This window comes from Eremomyces bilateralis (genome assembly GCF_010015585.1).
Source record: "Eremomyces bilateralis CBS 781.70 unplaced genomic scaffold P152scaffold_27, whole genome shotgun sequence".
Taxonomy (NCBI): Eukaryota; Fungi; Ascomycota; class Dothideomycetes; order Eremomycetales; family Eremomycetaceae; genus Eremomyces; species Eremomyces bilateralis.
In genome coordinates, this window is record NW_022985093.1 from 181,074 (window position 1) to 197,158 (window position 16,085).

The 16,085-nt window shown below is 51.0% G+C and overlaps 9 protein-coding genes across 9 annotated transcripts; 3 read left to right on the top strand and 6 right to left on the bottom strand.

Moving 5' to 3' along the window:
* Positions 1-30: 30 nt before the first annotated feature.
* On the bottom strand, positions 31-1,891 carry P152DRAFT_468583 (uncharacterized protein; the record flags this gene model as incomplete). The annotated part of the gene is made up of 3 exons (XM_033680832.1): positions 31-371; positions 551-1,746; positions 1,818-1,891. The coding sequence occupies 3 exons, from the start codon at positions 1,889-1,891 to the stop codon at positions 31-33; spliced, it is 1,611 nt and encodes a 536-aa protein (XP_033530790.1).
* A 193-nt stretch (positions 1,892-2,084) lies between these two features.
* P152DRAFT_461803 (Redoxin) lies at positions 2,085-3,251 on the bottom strand. Its single transcript, XM_033680207.1, has 5 exons — positions 3,130-3,251; positions 2,927-3,033; positions 2,707-2,870; positions 2,503-2,646; positions 2,085-2,446 (listed from the first exon to the last, which is right to left on the bottom strand). Exons 1-5 carry the CDS (start codon positions 3,177-3,179, stop codon positions 2,411-2,413), a joined length of 501 nt encoding a protein of 166 aa, XP_033530791.1. The 5' UTR covers positions 3,180-3,251; the 3' UTR covers positions 2,085-2,410.
* Positions 3,252-4,084: 833 nt separating this feature from the next.
* P152DRAFT_403930 (uncharacterized protein) lies at positions 4,085-6,754 on the top strand (the record flags this gene model as incomplete). The annotated part of the gene is made up of 5 exons (XM_033676729.1): positions 4,085-4,204; positions 4,257-4,396; positions 4,490-4,586; positions 4,639-5,918; positions 5,968-6,754. 5 exons carry the CDS (start codon positions 4,085-4,087, stop codon positions 6,752-6,754), a joined length of 2,424 nt encoding a protein of 807 aa, XP_033530792.1.
* A 567-nt stretch (positions 6,755-7,321) lies between these two features.
* Positions 7,322-8,031, top strand: P152DRAFT_461806 (DUF1348-domain-containing protein). Its single transcript, XM_033680208.1, has one exon. It carries the CDS (start codon positions 7,450-7,452, stop codon positions 7,891-7,893), a length of 444 nt encoding a protein of 147 aa, XP_033530793.1. The 5' UTR covers positions 7,322-7,449; the 3' UTR covers positions 7,894-8,031.
* On the bottom strand, positions 7,950-8,463 carry P152DRAFT_468586 (uncharacterized protein; the record flags this gene model as incomplete). The annotated part of the gene is made up of 3 exons (XM_033680833.1): positions 7,950-7,996; positions 8,048-8,390; positions 8,449-8,463. The coding sequence occupies 3 exons, from the start codon at positions 8,461-8,463 to the stop codon at positions 7,950-7,952; spliced, it is 405 nt and encodes a 134-aa protein (XP_033530794.1).
* A 298-nt stretch (positions 8,464-8,761) lies between these two features.
* P152DRAFT_516981 (pre-rRNA-processing protein ipi1) lies at positions 8,762-10,026 on the top strand. The gene is made up of 3 exons (XM_033682980.1): positions 8,762-8,897; positions 8,954-9,026; positions 9,076-10,026. Exons 1-3 carry the CDS (start codon positions 8,850-8,852, stop codon positions 9,996-9,998), a joined length of 1,044 nt encoding a protein of 347 aa, XP_033530795.1. The 5' UTR covers positions 8,762-8,849; the 3' UTR covers positions 9,999-10,026.
* P152DRAFT_171731 (uncharacterized protein) lies at positions 10,021-14,378 on the bottom strand. Its single transcript, XM_033674095.1, has 3 exons — positions 14,289-14,378; positions 13,564-14,231; positions 10,021-13,510 (listed from the first exon to the last, which is right to left on the bottom strand). Exons 2-3 carry the CDS (start codon positions 14,165-14,167, stop codon positions 10,203-10,205), a joined length of 3,912 nt encoding a protein of 1,303 aa, XP_033530796.1. The 5' UTR covers positions 14,168-14,231; positions 14,289-14,378; the 3' UTR covers positions 10,021-10,202.
* Positions 14,379-14,972, bottom strand: P152DRAFT_171730 (uncharacterized protein). The gene has a single exon (XM_033674094.1). The coding sequence runs from the start codon at positions 14,843-14,845 to the stop codon at positions 14,534-14,536; it is 312 nt and encodes a 103-aa protein (XP_033530797.1). The 5' UTR covers positions 14,846-14,972; the 3' UTR covers positions 14,379-14,533.
* Positions 14,973-15,394: 422 nt separating this feature from the next.
* P152DRAFT_476729 (uncharacterized protein) lies at positions 15,395-15,996 on the bottom strand (the record flags this gene model as incomplete). Its single annotated transcript, XM_033681534.1, has 4 exons — positions 15,395-15,453; positions 15,510-15,537; positions 15,588-15,914; positions 15,973-15,996. 4 exons carry the CDS (start codon positions 15,994-15,996, stop codon positions 15,395-15,397), a joined length of 438 nt encoding a protein of 145 aa, XP_033530798.1.
* Positions 15,997-16,085: the final 89 nt, after the last annotated feature.

The window sequence follows — 16,085 nt, forward strand, 5'->3', positions numbered from 1 at the left end:
GAATAATGCATTGTTGATGCTGAGTTCCCATTAGACCTCTTCATCGTCATCGTCGAGATTGCTCTCCCGCTCCTCAAACACTAGAAAGTCGGTCACATCGGGACCCATGACCTTTTGCCAGATTTCTTTAACGCTATCAAGGATCGAATCATCAAACGTGAGATCCTGGGGCGTCTCGGGAATAACTAGCACGCGGTCATCCTTCCCCGCGTCCACCGCATCCTGAACAGGTTGATGATACTTGTGCTCAAAGTACATCGACCACAAAACTTTCGAGGTAGACTCCTCTTGCACCGGATCAAGTAGAGAGGCGACCGCATGTTTCAGCGTTTCCTCATTACCCGCTCCATCAACACTCGCATAAAGAACACCTGAGGTGAGATTAGCCTCTGGTCATAGAATAAACGTGGAAAAATAAAGTAATGTTCAAAGGGCTCATCAGTTTGTCAGAGTAGCTGTCATCAATGATGTTGCAGACAATGTAGGTATTCAAAATAGATGATCATCATAAGAGCATGAGGAATAACGCAAAAGAAAAGGTTATGCTTACTTTGTCCGTATGGGCATTCTCCTGACTCACTGGAATGAATCAAGATATGGACCGGAGGCTGGTTACCTTGTTCGGGATCCTGGTCATCGGTGGTACTAAAGGATCCTGAAGGCAATACCACCACAGCACCGGCAGGAGGCGGCGATCCTTCCGCAAATGGTGGGAACAGATCCGAGAGGCTGGAAGACACGATCGAAATTGACCGTGACACAACTGAAATGGTAGATCCCTCTCGAGCCTGCATCGCTGATGGCGGTAGAACTGAAGTCAAACCTTCCTGGCTGCCAACAACAATCCTCGAACGCACGGTATCTTCTCCGGTCAATTTCAATGAGAGTTGAGGATCCGTAGAGTTTGCAGCCTGGTCTGGCGCGCCGGCAAGTCCCTTCCCAAGGACATAGACGCCTCCACCAACCGCACAAGCTCGACAAGCAACCTGAGCAATTTCAGAGAGCCCACCCCATTTAGGCAACACGGCACCAAACCCAGGGCCGAAAAGACCAATCGAGCGTAGATGCCGTGCAATCCTAGGCAGCGCGAAATCAGTCCGCGTCTCTTCCGATGGCTTTTGAGACATTGTCAGAGCCATCAATGGTGCCTGAACGACGGAAGGGACGTGGAAGTGCTCTTGAAGAAAATGCTGAAATGGTGCATCGGAGAAGGGCTGCCAGGCCTCCTCCTCCTTTTCATATTCACCGACAAAGCGAAGAAACTTCATCAATGACCGCTTAGACCGGATGTCAACGGTCTTGTCGGCAAACACATCTTCTCGCCCGGCAGGCACCTTTGTCAAAGTGGAACGAGGATGCCGTTCCTCAAACCCCGTCGCACCTTCGTCTGCTTGTGATGGGTTACCTCCATCTTTCGATGAGTACACCCACCAACTGCCGACAGCGAGGAAGTCGAGTTGCGTATGTAATCTCGAAGTGACGAGGGCCGGGAGAAGAGCGGATTGCGTGTATAGGAGTTGAGGCGCGAGTGCTAAGCTATATGACCTTGATGGCGCAAGCTTTGTTTCTGCATCTTCTCCGAGAGAGGGAGAGAGTGCCAGCTTGGCATTCTGAATCGACCGTCCAGAGCCTTGGTGACGGGTGACAAACTCCTCTGCCTCTTTCAAGGCAAAGGCAGCTTCGACACCTCCATAGTAGGGATTTGGGTCGATGTGCAAGATTTTCTTGTCAGATCGAGACAGTGACCTTGATATGTAAGCTGTAATGGTCAGAATGGTTGGACAAATTCCAGGTGATCCGGGTTGACTTGGACATACAGTGCAAGAAGAGATTGTTGGATGCCAGTACCGACAATCAGTACATCCCACTCAGTGCCATCGAGGGTGTCCATTATGATATGTGTGGAGCATCATGGATACTTCACACAGTTCAAGAGACTATTTTGCGGTTTGAATTTCGGACGAGTGTGAAAGAAAGCTGAAAGTGCAGAGGTGGAAGAATCTTTTAAGCTTCGGTGTGGGAGCTAATGGGCTGAGTCACGTGACTTAAATCAGTCAATCAGGCTACCACTTAGTATCCCCATTCCCTAAACTGTGACACGCAAGTGACGAACTCCGTCACTCCTACTGCTCCCTGTCGGGCCTGTTTGTCTTTCTTACGTCTACTAATGAGGTTGGTTACTGATTATTTCACGGTCTCTTCCGGGCCTATATATTCCTGTACTACATGTTGATGGGTTCAGCACGTCACAAGAGCAGAATGCGTGATGTGCCCACGTCAGCTGGAGAATATCTTTACTAGGCTATTTGGCAATTGACATCCGTCGTTGATGAACTCGGAGTCCCTCGCTACAATTAGCCTGCCACTATGAACAGTTCAAAGTTCCAATGACAATTTAAGCATCTGTGGCTTACAACCTGGCCAGAACAGCATCTGCACCGGAGACCTATGGATCATTCATCAGTGACTGTGTTTGGGTACGCGCGTATCTGGACAACTTACCGTGACCTGGCCTGGGCTCGTTTCCGTCTCGGCATAGCTAATGGTGCCATCCTTCTCAACTACCATGGCCCACCGACCATTGCGGTCGCCCAACATCCAGCCGTGTTCCTTGGAAAAGAAGGTTTTGGTGTCGCTCAAGAGGAGCTAGAGGGACAATATTAGCACTCTCCACTGGCGGGATCTGACGTGAACAAGGTGACTTACGATGTTGTCGCTCTTAATCTTGTTGACCTTGCCCCAAGCATTCATCACAAACGCATCGTTGGATGCAATGACAACGACGAGGTCGACACCCTTCTGTTGAAGAGAATCCAAATTCTCGATGTAGGGTGGCAGATGGCGGGCCTGGCAACCAGGAGTGAAGGCACCTAGACCCGTCAGTTGGTTTCGCTCAGGAAGTTGTATTAGACTATGATGGACGGACCTGGGAGGCTGACGATGACCACTTTCTTGCCCTGCCACTCCTTATTGGCATCATATACCTGTGGAATGCCGCATTTGGTAGGGTCCTCGTCCTCAATCGGAACCCACCTGGCAAGAGTCAGTAGAACGCCCCACAGGAGCTCGTCAGGTTGCCCGAATCTGCAACTTTCGACGAGATATGGGATAGAATCCTTGAAGGCTTACGTGAACTGGACGTCTGCAGGGAGCTTATCTCCAACCTTGAGAGGGGCCATTATTGTAGATTCGGATATTGCCTCGGTCACGGACGAAGGGAACAAAAAGGTCGCTGTATCGAGTGTATGATACTGAAATGGATTTTAGTGGGAATATTGAGATGTGTGGCTCAAGAGGATGGTTTCCGGACAGCAAAGAACTCAATATATAAGAAATTGGGGTTCCTCTGGTGTTGACAAATACTCAGCGCTGGAAAATGTCCACCTCTACCAGCGACATCATCGGCGGGTCACTCATCCCCCACTCAAGCATCGATATCGGAGGAATAGTGCGGATGGCGCCAGACCCCCGCCAGCTAATCACATCGCTTCCTCGTCAACTCTATTTCTTTCCGGCCGATTCCAACTAACCTGGATTCAACTTTTATTATGAAGCGCAGTAACTCCAGTCTCGAATAATACGTGCGGTAATACCGTAAAGACTAAAGTGAGTAATATCTTAACCAGGCCACCAGGCATCCGCATACTCCTCCTACACACCAAACGCCACCCTTGGACTGGCGAGTGGATGTGGCAACTTTCGACAAACTATCACGAGGACATCAAGACCCTCTTGATATTCGCGAAAAAGTTCTGAACCTTAGACAGCACTACAATAGTTCCACGATTGGGTTGACTGGGATTGGTATCTTCTCTGCGCCACGAGCTTTGGACCTGCGATCGATTGGATACCAAAAGGATTTAAGATATCGGTCGTAGCGCGTTCGGGCCGCGCTACGAGGACAACTTCATCACCACTTTGCACATATTATTCTATACCAGTGTCATTACCCCTCTGATGCGGGTCTGATAACTTCCGGCTCCTCATATTATGCATTTGGAACTCATATCACGCCCAGCATCCCGCCGGTAGTAGCTGTGGAGCCTCGCCAAATTTTGGCGAAAACCTTATTCGAGCAATAAGAATGTCCGCAAACCCGGTCGAATCGGGCGCTGCCAGAAAACCCTCAGGCAACCTCATCAGGCGCCATCGGATCATCAACAGTTGCTTGGAATGCCGCACAAGGCGGGTGAAGTGCGACAAAGTAGGTAGAAGTTGGAGTGAACGTTGCTCGACCGGACATTAACAGGATCTAGGTCCACCCCTCATGCGGGAGGTGTTCAAGAGAAGGGAAAAGTTGTGCCTATGTCAGTCAAGAAGCAGAGAAGGAAGCTGTTCATCCGGGCGGGGAAGATCATCAGCCAAGTAAACGGCGACGACTGAACTCGTCAGAAGTGTCGCAGGAGAAGCACGATTCTACTGTGACTAGCGCCTCTGATACCGCGCAAAATGGGAGTGACAAAGACGAGAGCGATACCTGTGGGAGTAGTGATCCGAAGAACGGAAGACTCGGTCATTTGACCCTGCAAAATGGAGGGAGGTCACGGTACGTTGGAAGCACGTTCTGGGCATGTTTTGGTGAGCAGGTAAGCCAGTGTATCCTATTGTCATAAAGGCATTTCTAAATATGCGAGACAGAACCGAGAGTTCGATGAGCTCGTGACAAGTCTGCCGGTATTCCCGTTCCACGGGCGATGCTGTTGTGAGCAAACTTTGGACAATACCGATGATCTTCGCAGAGAGACAGAAGCCGGCAATGCTGGCAAGTTGGGATTTCGAACTGGGGAAAACCGTTGTGAACGCTATTACTCTCTTCCTCGAGTCCTGGACGAGATGCCAGACCGGAATGTTTGCGATTCGCTTTACAACAGCTATGTGGACAGCATTCAGCCCATCATCCCGCTGCTACATCTTCCGACATTCAAGGATCAATACGACCGGTTTTGGATCTGGTTAAGTTCCTGGAACCGTCAAGGGGTGTCGGATGGGGTGTTGGCAGAGACCCCCAGCTTTCTTCCTCTATTATTTGCAGTGCTGTTCGCCGGGTCGATCAGCAATACCACGGACGCGTTTGGTCCATCCACTGGAGAATTCTCGGGTGCGATCCTTTCAACCAAGTTATATCGCTTGAGCACACAATCGCTTGCGCTCGTGTCATTTCCCCAGAGTCCAACGATATACTCCCTGGTGGCGTTCCTCATTGGACAAAACATGCTCATCCGAGAGGAGGAATCGCTCAGCTCTTGTTCATTCATCAGTGTCGCACTAAGAGTCGCACAAGCGATGGGTCTCCACCGAGATGGCAAGCATTTCGGGCTGGATCCCGTGCAAGCGGAGATCAGGCGACGAATCTGGTGGCATATCATCCACACGGATGTGATGACTTCCATTTGTTCGGGGTTGCCACCGGTAATGCTCACCGATGAGATCTATGACACCAGAATGGTGAGTGAGCTGAAGGACGAAATGATCACTGCGCAGATGGTGCCGGATCCAAAAGATCCCCGTTCCATGGCCGACTCCAACAGGAACATCAACCTGGGCCTCTTTGTTGCCGTCGGCCGTTACTCAATCACCACGATCATGCGATCGCTTTTGCGCCGCCAGTTCGAAGTGCGGCAAATGAAAATGTCGGAAATTGATGAGTTCAAACGTCGGATCGACATTTTACATAAACACATCACTGAGAGAGTGGAGCGAATCGAGCAAATGGAATCCTGCCCCGCCGATCTACAGCAACACAGCCCAGGTACTCCGGAGGACATACGAAGGGAATCAGTCAGCACCCAGAATGCTGCTGCGTTCCGCCTTTGGTCACAACGACTCTTGAAGCTTATGATACATCGTGCGTACTGCATGCTGTATCAACCACTCATTCGAGCTTCAGGGGGGAAATGGTGGCACCGAGTGCGGAAAGAGTGAGTGGTTAACGAGGCTTTGGCATACTCGTACTAATAATTCCCGCAGATGTGTCCGCCATTGCCATGAGTTTGTCCGCATCTTCATCGAGATGTGTACGACGCAGGATTTCCATCCATTCTATTGGATCTACCCCGGCATGTATCAGCCGCTGCAAGCAACCGCCATGCTTCTGGCCGACCTGATCAAATGCCCAACTTCCGTCGAGGCGAAGCGTTCACGTGACCTCGTGGAGAAGATATTCTCTCTGCTCAGCGAAGATGGCGTGGCTGGTCGCAACGGAATATCCAGCCATCGACAGTTGTCTGCCGGTGGTAAAGAAGCCTGGTCCATGCTTCGGAAGGTCAAGAGACAAGCCTGGGAAAAGGCCGGGTTCGATCCGAATGCTTTCCGAGAGGAATCGAAGAGGAACGAGACGCCACACTCGTGGGAAGAGTTCGACTCACCGCACTCGAATCCCAAGATGGGATCGCCAGTGTCATTGGGTGCAACCCAGTCGACCATGTATGGGGCAGAGATGAGGCTGCCAACACCTTTCCAAGGATATGGGATGGACCCCAACGCGCAGTATCCACCTACAAACATGTCCGGGACGTCGGCGCCTCCCGCCACGGCGAATTCTCTCAATCCAGCATATGAACTGCGGCAGGACACACTTGCAGCCGACCCGTGGATATCGCAGGCAAACTATGACTCGTTCGATCAGGTGGATTTGATCAATCTGCCACCGGGTGGTCCATCGTCGACGAATCCGGACGACATCGACTGGAGAGAATGGGATGCGTTGCTCGAACGGTGCTTCAATCATCCAGTCATGGGAGATCCTTATTTCTAGTTACACTAGTCCGGACGAAATTTATGACGCTACACTCTTGATGAACTCTGCTAGCTATAATGTTAATCTACTTGAACAATTAAAGTAGCTGTGTATAAATACTTTATATTTACAAATATAGAGGAAGGTTGAACCAGGTAATGATTGTGGTCTATCTATGGCCTGCTCCAGCGGCATAATTTTTGTCCATCTGAAGCGGCAGTCAATTGTGCTGAGTACGCAAGCGGCACTTGGGACAACCCCACTCAGTTCCCCGAACAAGTCACAGCAAGACGCATGTATGACAGACAGGTATCTCTAGTTCTCCACACTATAACTACTTAGTCAAATACTTGTAACGCTGCTTTGTAACGTCAACGGTTCTAGATTCCACGTTCAAATAACTGGCCAGATAGGAGTGGACGAATTTCAGTCGTCAGTTCCGCAAGGATTCTTGGTACTGATCACCAGGCGCGAAATTGGGTATTGGGTGTCGCTGACTATTATTCGTATCCACGTAACTTAAGTTCGTTGAGGCAGCACGATACCGAAGAACCGGAATCATCTACCAAACTACTCGCGCGAACGACGCTTCAAAAGGTTGACGGGAAGCTTTCTACAGACCCGTAGGCCATCTCATTCCATCTAGCCATGTCACTCTGCCCTCCATTCACAGCGGAAACCGCTCTTACGAAGGTCAAGAAGGCTCAGGCTTTATGGAATACCAGGCAAGACTCTTCTACCCAGGCATAAAGGTTCCTCTAACAACGTATCCATACAGAGACCCCGAATCTGTCGCCAAAGCGTATACTCCTGACTGCATCTGGCGCAACCGCGGCGTCTTCATCACTGGCCATGACCAGATTGTCGCCTTTCTGACTGCCAAATGGGAGCGCGAGCAGAACTACCGTCTCCGCAAAGAGCTCTTTTGCTTCCACGACAAAAAGATCGCCGTGCAGTTCTGGTATGAGTATCAGGATGCGCAGGACGGGATGAAATGGAAGCGGTGTTACGGATTGGAGGATTGGACATTTGGAGAGGATGGAAGGATGATTAAGAGGATGATGAGCGGCAACGACATCGTTCTGACGGCGGAGGAGAGGTGGTTCAAGGAGGGCGTAGACGAGGATAGAGTGAAGATTGGAGACGCTCATTGGTGAGTGCCTCAAGTCCTCTCTGGATCACGAGGTTCGAGCTAGGGAGTCGGAGCTTTGAATCAAGCGGGAGGCGTATCATGTATGACCACGAGAAGATATTTGGCATCTGTATTAGATCGTGAGTAACTCATTCGTCACCACGGAACATGATGCGTACCTGGATAGATGACCAGCTCGTTCTTCTTGGTCCTTACTCTCAACAATTTCATCTCGTCTTCTTGGTCGAATTCCTCAATCATCTTCCCTGCCGAACCGACAAATGCATACACTAGCCGTGCAACATCCTCGGCGCTCTGCATACCGCCTTCCTTCCTTCCATTCCCAAAGGCATCGGTGCCATTCGAGGATGCCGGCAAGGTGCTGCTTGAATTTGGGGTTTCGCTGGTGGACACGAGGCCTGAAGTACGGACGATGGCACCGGTATCGCGTGCAAGCACCAGTGTACTTTGCACGCCCGGCTTCTGGCTCAATCGGGTGAGCAGGGCGAGTGTCTCCTCGGGCTAGGAAACAGGCGATATTAGCATACATCTTCAACCATACGATGGCTTGAATACTCACCGCAGAGATAGTCATGTTCTTAGGAGGCCAAATACGAGTCAAGGCATCGGGTGTCTGCAATCCTGTCTACTTTGCAAGGCGCTAGTAGTTCGTGAGGCTCAGTGACCCATGATATCTGGTGGATGCTGCCACCATAAGGGAAGATTAGAGATTCGAGCCGGCTAAATAGCGGGTAAATAATGGCTCAGGATCCCTGCAGCGTCTTTTGCCAAGGCTACATGTAATTGGCTGTTTGTTTAAGCTTAAAATGATCCCTGCAGATCTTCATCCGACTTTTTGATGATGTTGGACTGGCCGTGTCCTGTCCATCAAGGTCTGCGGAGTTTATGGGTTATGAAACCATTCGTCATCTAATTAAACTCCTATACTCATAACCATCGCTCGCACACCAATAGCGCAAGATGGGTTCCAGCGCAAAGAGAAAGAAGGAGAAGAAGCAAGATTTCCAGGTAACTCCATCTTGACATCCTCCATCGTCTCCAGAACCTTACAATCCCCGCTCTAGAAACCAAAACTCAAAGTCGGCAAGGCGAAGCTGAAACCCGCGAACGAGACAAACACCAAGTTCAAGACTAGATGTCAGCCTTTCTGCTCAAACAATTAGTCCGCCGAGCTGACTCCCTTCAGCAATCATCCTCCCGAATCAAACCCTCACCGTCGCCGCCCCAACCACCGCCTCCGAATTCGACCACCACCTTTCCCTTCTGTCTAGTAAATCCGATACCCAACGGCGAGACTCACTCACATTCCTGACATCTGCCATCAATGCGCACCGAACGAGTCCCGCTCTTCCGAAACCAGTCAGCGTCATCCTTCCCAAACTTCAAACCCTCATCCTCGACCGATCTTCCTCCGTGCGGGCGCAGCTCTTGCGTCTTCTACACGCTCTCCCAGTCCCTGACCTCCGATCGCACTGCGAGACCACGAAATGTCACATCCTGCTGCTCGTTCGGGCGGGGATGAGCCACATCACCCTTGACGTGCGACTTTCTTCCGTGGACATCTTCGACTGGCTGGTCGAGGCGGCGGGTGATGTCGTGGTTTCGGCACCGGGTGGATGGATCAAGACCTTAAACCATCTCCTAACTCTGCTGAAATGGGATATGGACCCGAAAACAGGGAATTTCGCTTCGAAAGGCGCTATGGTCAACCGCAGCGAATCTGAGTCCAAATTCGTGACCAAAGTGTTAGGCGCGTTGAATAAGTTCCTCAAGGCCGGCTTCCTGGACGACTCGGCGCGAAGGGCGGACGAATGCCTGCGAGAGAAGCAGGTGTGGTTCCCCTTGCACAATGCGCAGCAGTTCATGATTCAACAGGGGCCGAATCCGTTCGGATATTTGAACTTGTTCGGCCCGGTGATGAATGAGGATTCGGCGCAATATACGGAGCGAGATGATCGCAGAGCTGTCTTTGCGAGGACAGTGCAACGGCCCATAGAACTAGGCGTCGCCTTGACCAAGAAGGCTGGAGGTGAGATCGGGAGGGCGGCTGCTACACTGGAGAATACCTTGAAGGTGGGGATGGCAGATTACAATAAGATTAATTCATGATTGGGCATACAGCCAAAATTTCTTAGTGCCTTTCATTTCGTGCTAATCGTATACGATTCGCTACCACATATGCGCAAGTGGTTGCCGTGTAGAACTTTTAAACTCATCATCTATTCCTACCGAACTGTATTGGCACATTCACGCCTCACAACATCCCGGAGGAATCCAGTCTGAGGAATTCCTGGAAACCTTCATACCCATCCATCACTTTGCCACGACAGCATCCCTATACGACTTCTGGGAGTTTGCGGAGATTCGAGACGCATCGTCATCGTCAACCGCCACATCCTTTCCTTCCCCTCGAATCTCACTGTCTCCCTGAACAGTAACAACATCGGTGACGCTTCCCTCATCCGATCCTCCTTTCGGCATCTTAGATCCACCAGTCTTCTCTTTCTCCCACACAGAGTCGTCTCCTGAGTTTGATGATGTGGATCTTCCCGTTTTTCTCTTCTTCTTCGCTTGCTTCTTCTTCTTGGGCGCTTGTGGCTGAGTCGCCTTACGCTGCTTGGCGAATGGATGAATTGATCCCGCATTTTGTGTCGATCCCTCCTGCTTAGACTTCTTTGTAAAGAAAAGAGGAGCCACAAAATTGGGGTTCTTTCCCTCGCTGGTGGCTTGCGATTCGGCATCAGATATTGGACCGGACGCGGCTGATGTAATCTGCTTCCCCTCGGGAGGCGTATGAAATTCCGTCTCAGGCGAAGATCGGTCGTCAATCGCAGTGATGAAAGTTCGGGAAGTGCCAGGCGTCATTGGCGATGCGAGGTCGGCCGAAACCAATCGACGACGAACGTCACCCAATGGATCAGCAGTGGGAGCATGATCAGCGGAGTCAATCTTAAGAGATAGGACCCTGGAGGAAGACTTGCACATTTCCTTGTCCCCAGCATTGCAAGGGTCTATTATCTGAGCAGAAGCGGTTCGAGAGTGGTGGGCACCCTTAATTGTGAGGCCCTCCGGCCTGTTCGGACGGATGAATTTGGGCAGAGGAACAGCAGGAGTGATCCGGCCCCGGGAACGCTTCACTTCAACAAGAGAACTTGCTGGAGAGACCGAACCCTTGCTGGATCTAAACTCGGCGGCATCAGTCTCGCTCAGGGAGCGAGCATGCCCGAGTTCTGATGCTGGAACAACGGTACTTGCTTCGGAGGAGGCACTAGCTTTCTCAAGTTCCGTATCGGAGTGTAGACCATCCTCCACAGCATGGGACAGACTTGGAGGCAGCTTGGAAGTCTTCAATTGCCCTTCACCATGAGGGTCTCTGACCTTTATCACAGCTGGCACCTCCTTGTGATTATTTTCTTCAACTTGCTGCTGAACCGCTTCAGCAGTAGAGGAGGGAGCGCCGATGGTATTGGAAGCACTCAGCTCTTCGGTGATTTCGGAATCTGCCTTGTTGCTGTCTGTTCCCTGGCGTAAGGCGCTATGAGACCGTGCCCTGGACTGACTCGGACGGGATCGGCTTCGATGCGGGTTGTACCGATTCTTCTTCTTCTTTAGGTCGCCCCCATCCGCACATGTTTCTGGCTTCGGTCCCATGTCATCTCTTTGGGTAGTTTTGTTCTCTTCGGCCATACCGTCAATCGTTTTAGCGGCAGTGCTGTGTGTCTCGACTGTACTGCCAATCGCTTCTTCAGGGATCACAACATCAGAGAAAGCTGGATCCCCAGAGAACCCTCCTTCGCACCTCACGCTGGCGAAACTGCCGCTTCGAGTGCTTATGAAAGAGCCCTTTCGCGGTTTCTTCTTCTTCGAGTTCTTTCTCGACGGTATCTCCTGACTGTCAATCGAGCATTCGATGGCAGAATCTGCGTCTGGTTGGCTATTTCCAGGGTTGGAATTCAATGAGCTTCTGGCGTCCTGGGGAGAGTATGTCACAGCTGTTGGAACTGCGTCTTGTGCACTGGAAGACCCACGACGCCGCTCACTGCCTTGACTAGCCGTTGACTGATAGGTGTTGGACCGCGGGCGCGCACCATTCCAACGTATGTTGCCGGAACTTGATCCTCTCCTTCCGTGGCTCCAATTGCTGTCGCGCCGCTGCAAACCTGCCCCACCTTGGGACGGTGGTGGTTTCACTCCATAGCCCGAGAGTTGACCTCGGAAAGCTCCGTCCGCCAGCTGATTGGGGCGACTGTGAGGGCCAGAGTCATCCACAAGCAACTCAGGGGTACTGTTCAGGACCTCTTCAAGGGTCCTGTTACCCACTTGAACAACAATGTTCCTATCCTTGAATTGTGTGCAATGAACGAGATCTAGAGCCTTGCGAGCCTCAGAAGTGGAAGGAAACCTTGCCCAAGCGTACGGCGTCGTAGCTACAGAGCCTTGAACACTGACCGATTGAATCGAAGGCACAAAAGTTTGGAAATGAGCGAGTAATTCGGATTCTGTGGCCTTCTCTGGCAAACTACCGACCCATAAAGTTGTGACGTCCTGGCGCTCCGAACCGATGAATGACTTGCCAATCCCGAATTTAGCAACATCCACGATGAGGTCGTTGGAGATGGCGGGCAGGTCCGGAAACGGTTCCGGGTTGACAAAGCTACGTCCACTTGCTTCATTGGACGAGGCAACGCTCCCTTGACGGCCATGAAAATTGCGCTGTCGTGTAGTGCTCGACTTCCGATCTATGATGAAGCCAGATTGGGCGAATTGGTTCTCAAATGAAGTCCCGAACTTGGTCCCAGTCTGGTCTGCTGCCTGCCCCTCAGGGTAGTTGCCTTGACCACCACGGGCTTTGGTGATGCGTAGCGATTCAGGGCGCCCATTTTCGTTTCCAGAATTAGCGTGGAACCGCTTGAAGCTGTTATGATCCATTTCCACTGGCTGATATATGGTGGTCGACGAAGACTTCAACCACAACGGTTGTTGTCCATACCCCCGTCCAGCCTGAGCATTGCCCTGGCTCGGCGCATTGGTAGGAACATATGCTCCTGGTAGATTCGGTAATCCTTGATAATTGGCTTGATTGGGGCTACTGAACCCTCCTGGAACCTGAGGTCCTTGCATATGTGGCGCCAGGTGAGGGGGATACGGATAGGTTGCAGCCGCAGCGACAGATTGGTTTGCTGACATCCCAATCGACGGAAAGCTCGAGACACTTCCAGGCTGTTGCTGCTGAATCTGAAGAGGCAATGAATGTCCAGGCGAATCCAGTGGCTGAGGTGGCGCAAAATCACGAGGAAGTGATGAGGTGCGACTTTCCCTGCGCAATTTCTTGCTTATAGTTACCCCAGATGCTGTGGTCTTCTCGACTCCAGGCGGCAACGGGGTCGACGCTGAACGTTCTCCAGCATAGTCGGAGGATACCATTGTGGGTTGTTGCGAAGAGCTTGATCCCCCTAATACAAGACCCGTTTCTGCATCTTTCTTCGGCGGCCCAACCCAGATTGTCGGTGTGGCCATGTGGCCTTGGTCATGGCAGGCAGCATTCTTGGGGGGGCGTTTCGAATAAGGCTTTCGATTCTGTGCCTGACCAATTGAACCTTGCGACACGTTGGAGAGGGGAGCTTGGGCTGATCAGCATGGATTTATGTGTGCTTAGCAAATGTATCGTCATTACCTGGATATCCACCTGAAACCTGGTAGCCTTTCTTCTTATTGAACCGAGTCTTCTGCTCGTTCTTGATAACTTGTTGGCCAATGGCGAGGTTCGGCACGTTTGTCGCTGCATTTTCCTTCTCTCTGTCGGTGTTGCGCTGAGTTGCTTTCGCGATTGGTTTTCGCTTCTCGCGCTCCTGCCAATCAAAGGTCCGCTGTAGTGCCCCTCTGATATGTTTCATCGCTTCAGTCAGGAAAACAAGCCCGTGATAGCTAATCATGGGCACCGAGAATATGTCCTGCGGTTTCACCCCCGCGCGGGCAATGGTGTTCACATCCTCCGGATGCATATGAATCCAGTCGACCGAGAACGAGGCAACCAGTCCGGCATTGAAGACGGCAATCTTCCGAAGGACAAGCTCGAGGTAGGTGGTACCATGAATGTCGATCTCACTGGATTCGAAGAATTGAGTGACCGATGTGCCGAAGAAGACCTCTCGACATTTGGTCGCTCTTGTCTTCATCAAGAAGGTGGAGAACTGAGTGGCGTCGCGTTGCGGATCGGAGCGTGCTATCATTGGGACCGATTGCGGAGGAGGTCCCTCCGTACGAGGCACCGCCGCCATCACGGCTACGAATACTGAAGCACGAAACGAAGCCGACGAAGCAAGCGCAACAAAGCCTAGACACCTAGAAGCGCACCTGTTAGTTTCCTGGCCGTACTGGACTTCAGCTTCAGTTCCGTACTTACCCACTAAATGAGTGATCGGATGCGATGGCAGAAGATTCAATAGGTAAACGATCGCTATCACTGAGCAAGGCCAACAGAGAGTCGGTCTTTCAAAGTAGGTCCAGTCAGCTCAGGAGCCGTAATTGGGCCTCGGGTCACCTGTACTTACAACCAAGTAAGTGTTTGCGAGTAGGAAATGCAAAGGCAATCACGGGAAATCCACTCTGCTAACGCTTGACGAAGGATGGTAGAGATTCTAAGGTTAACTCTTGTCGAAGTCAAGAGATTGAGAAAGTAATTTCGAGGAAGATGACACAGGGGAGATAATCTCAAGGAAGATGATCTTGCGATGGGATTGTGGAGTTGAAAATGGAGGATGGAACGCTGTTGTGATGAAGAAAACAGCACACAGTTGTGTGGTGAGGGAGAAGAGAGAGTCGGCAGACGTGAAAAGACCTGGTGAGAAGTGAGAGAGGAAAGAGAGGTGAGAGATCAGGTGGAGGGTGAGAGATAAGGGAGGAAACTGAAAAGTGAAGGTGAATGGAACTAGAATGGAAGGAGAGGAAGCAATCATCCTTCGTTCCTTCCTTCCCGAAGGTTTTCACTTCAGTTCCTCCATTTCTCTTCGATTTTTCGATTTACATGTGGAATTGACCACCAAAGTCAGAGGCAGTTTGGAGGGCAGAACTCGCTGTGTGGCATGTGGCTTGTGAGGAATCCCATTGATATGATCGGGTGAAAGAGAGCGGTATGTGTCAACTGTAGACTCTTTCACTTCAGTCCGTTCCCTTCTCTTTAACCTTCGCCGAAAGACGTAGAACCAAGAATTCACCAAACATAATCTTTATACGCAATCAATCCTGCGGTATATAATTGTAAGTAGAGCGCAATGAGCATGATATGCGGATAGAATGGGAATGACGAAATCAGATTCAACGGCCAGGCCAAGGCACCCCCATGGGCATCACTGGATGTATCATGGGGACAATCTTTCACCATCAACAAACTCATCAGTTCATGATCCACATTAACTTAATCTTACACATGCAATGCCAAAGATGGGTGGGTATGTCCTCTGCCAGCCTTCGCCGTGATGGTTCCCATGATGGTCACCTGGGGTAGGCTATTCCTTCGGAAGTGACTTCAGCAGATGAAGGATCTCTGACTTGTCCTCTCCAATCACTACAAAGTGTTAGATGTACTCCAACGCCTGTCGGAGTGCTCTGAATTATACGCACCTGCCTTGCCATTGGTCCAGTCTACGGTCTGTTAAAGGTCAGCGTAGCCCAATCAAACTCCAGGTCGAATCGACAAACCACTGGTCGCTGGAAGCTCTCTGCATCGTGTTCCAGCCTCCGCACTGCATCGGACACGTCGGATGCTCCGGTCACCACTTTCCCTGCATTTTTATTGCCCACGTATTCGATGATGTTCTGTAATTGGTCGGACGTTGGTGGCTCTTCGACGACGTCGAGGTCAAACGGAGCGTGTTGCGATTGATTATGGGCCTCATGTGATGATGCCTGATCTACCGTTGCAGTTGTGTTCGACGTCGCGGAAGCTTGCTTAAGCTGTGTTAGAATTCGAGTCGATGCTGAGACACTGGGTTTGTGGAAGAGCGTGACGACGTTCTTGACACCGTGCTGTGGTGAGGTTAGCGTCGATGTGGTAGGGATATGGCGAGCATTGGATTTCGGATACCTCTTTGAATAGGTTCTTGAACATCTTTAGGAGAATGGATAGCACAACACGTGGATACTCTGGAGAAAGATGATAATATAACGTGGTGAAGTCAAGCTTCAGAAGCTGTTCCA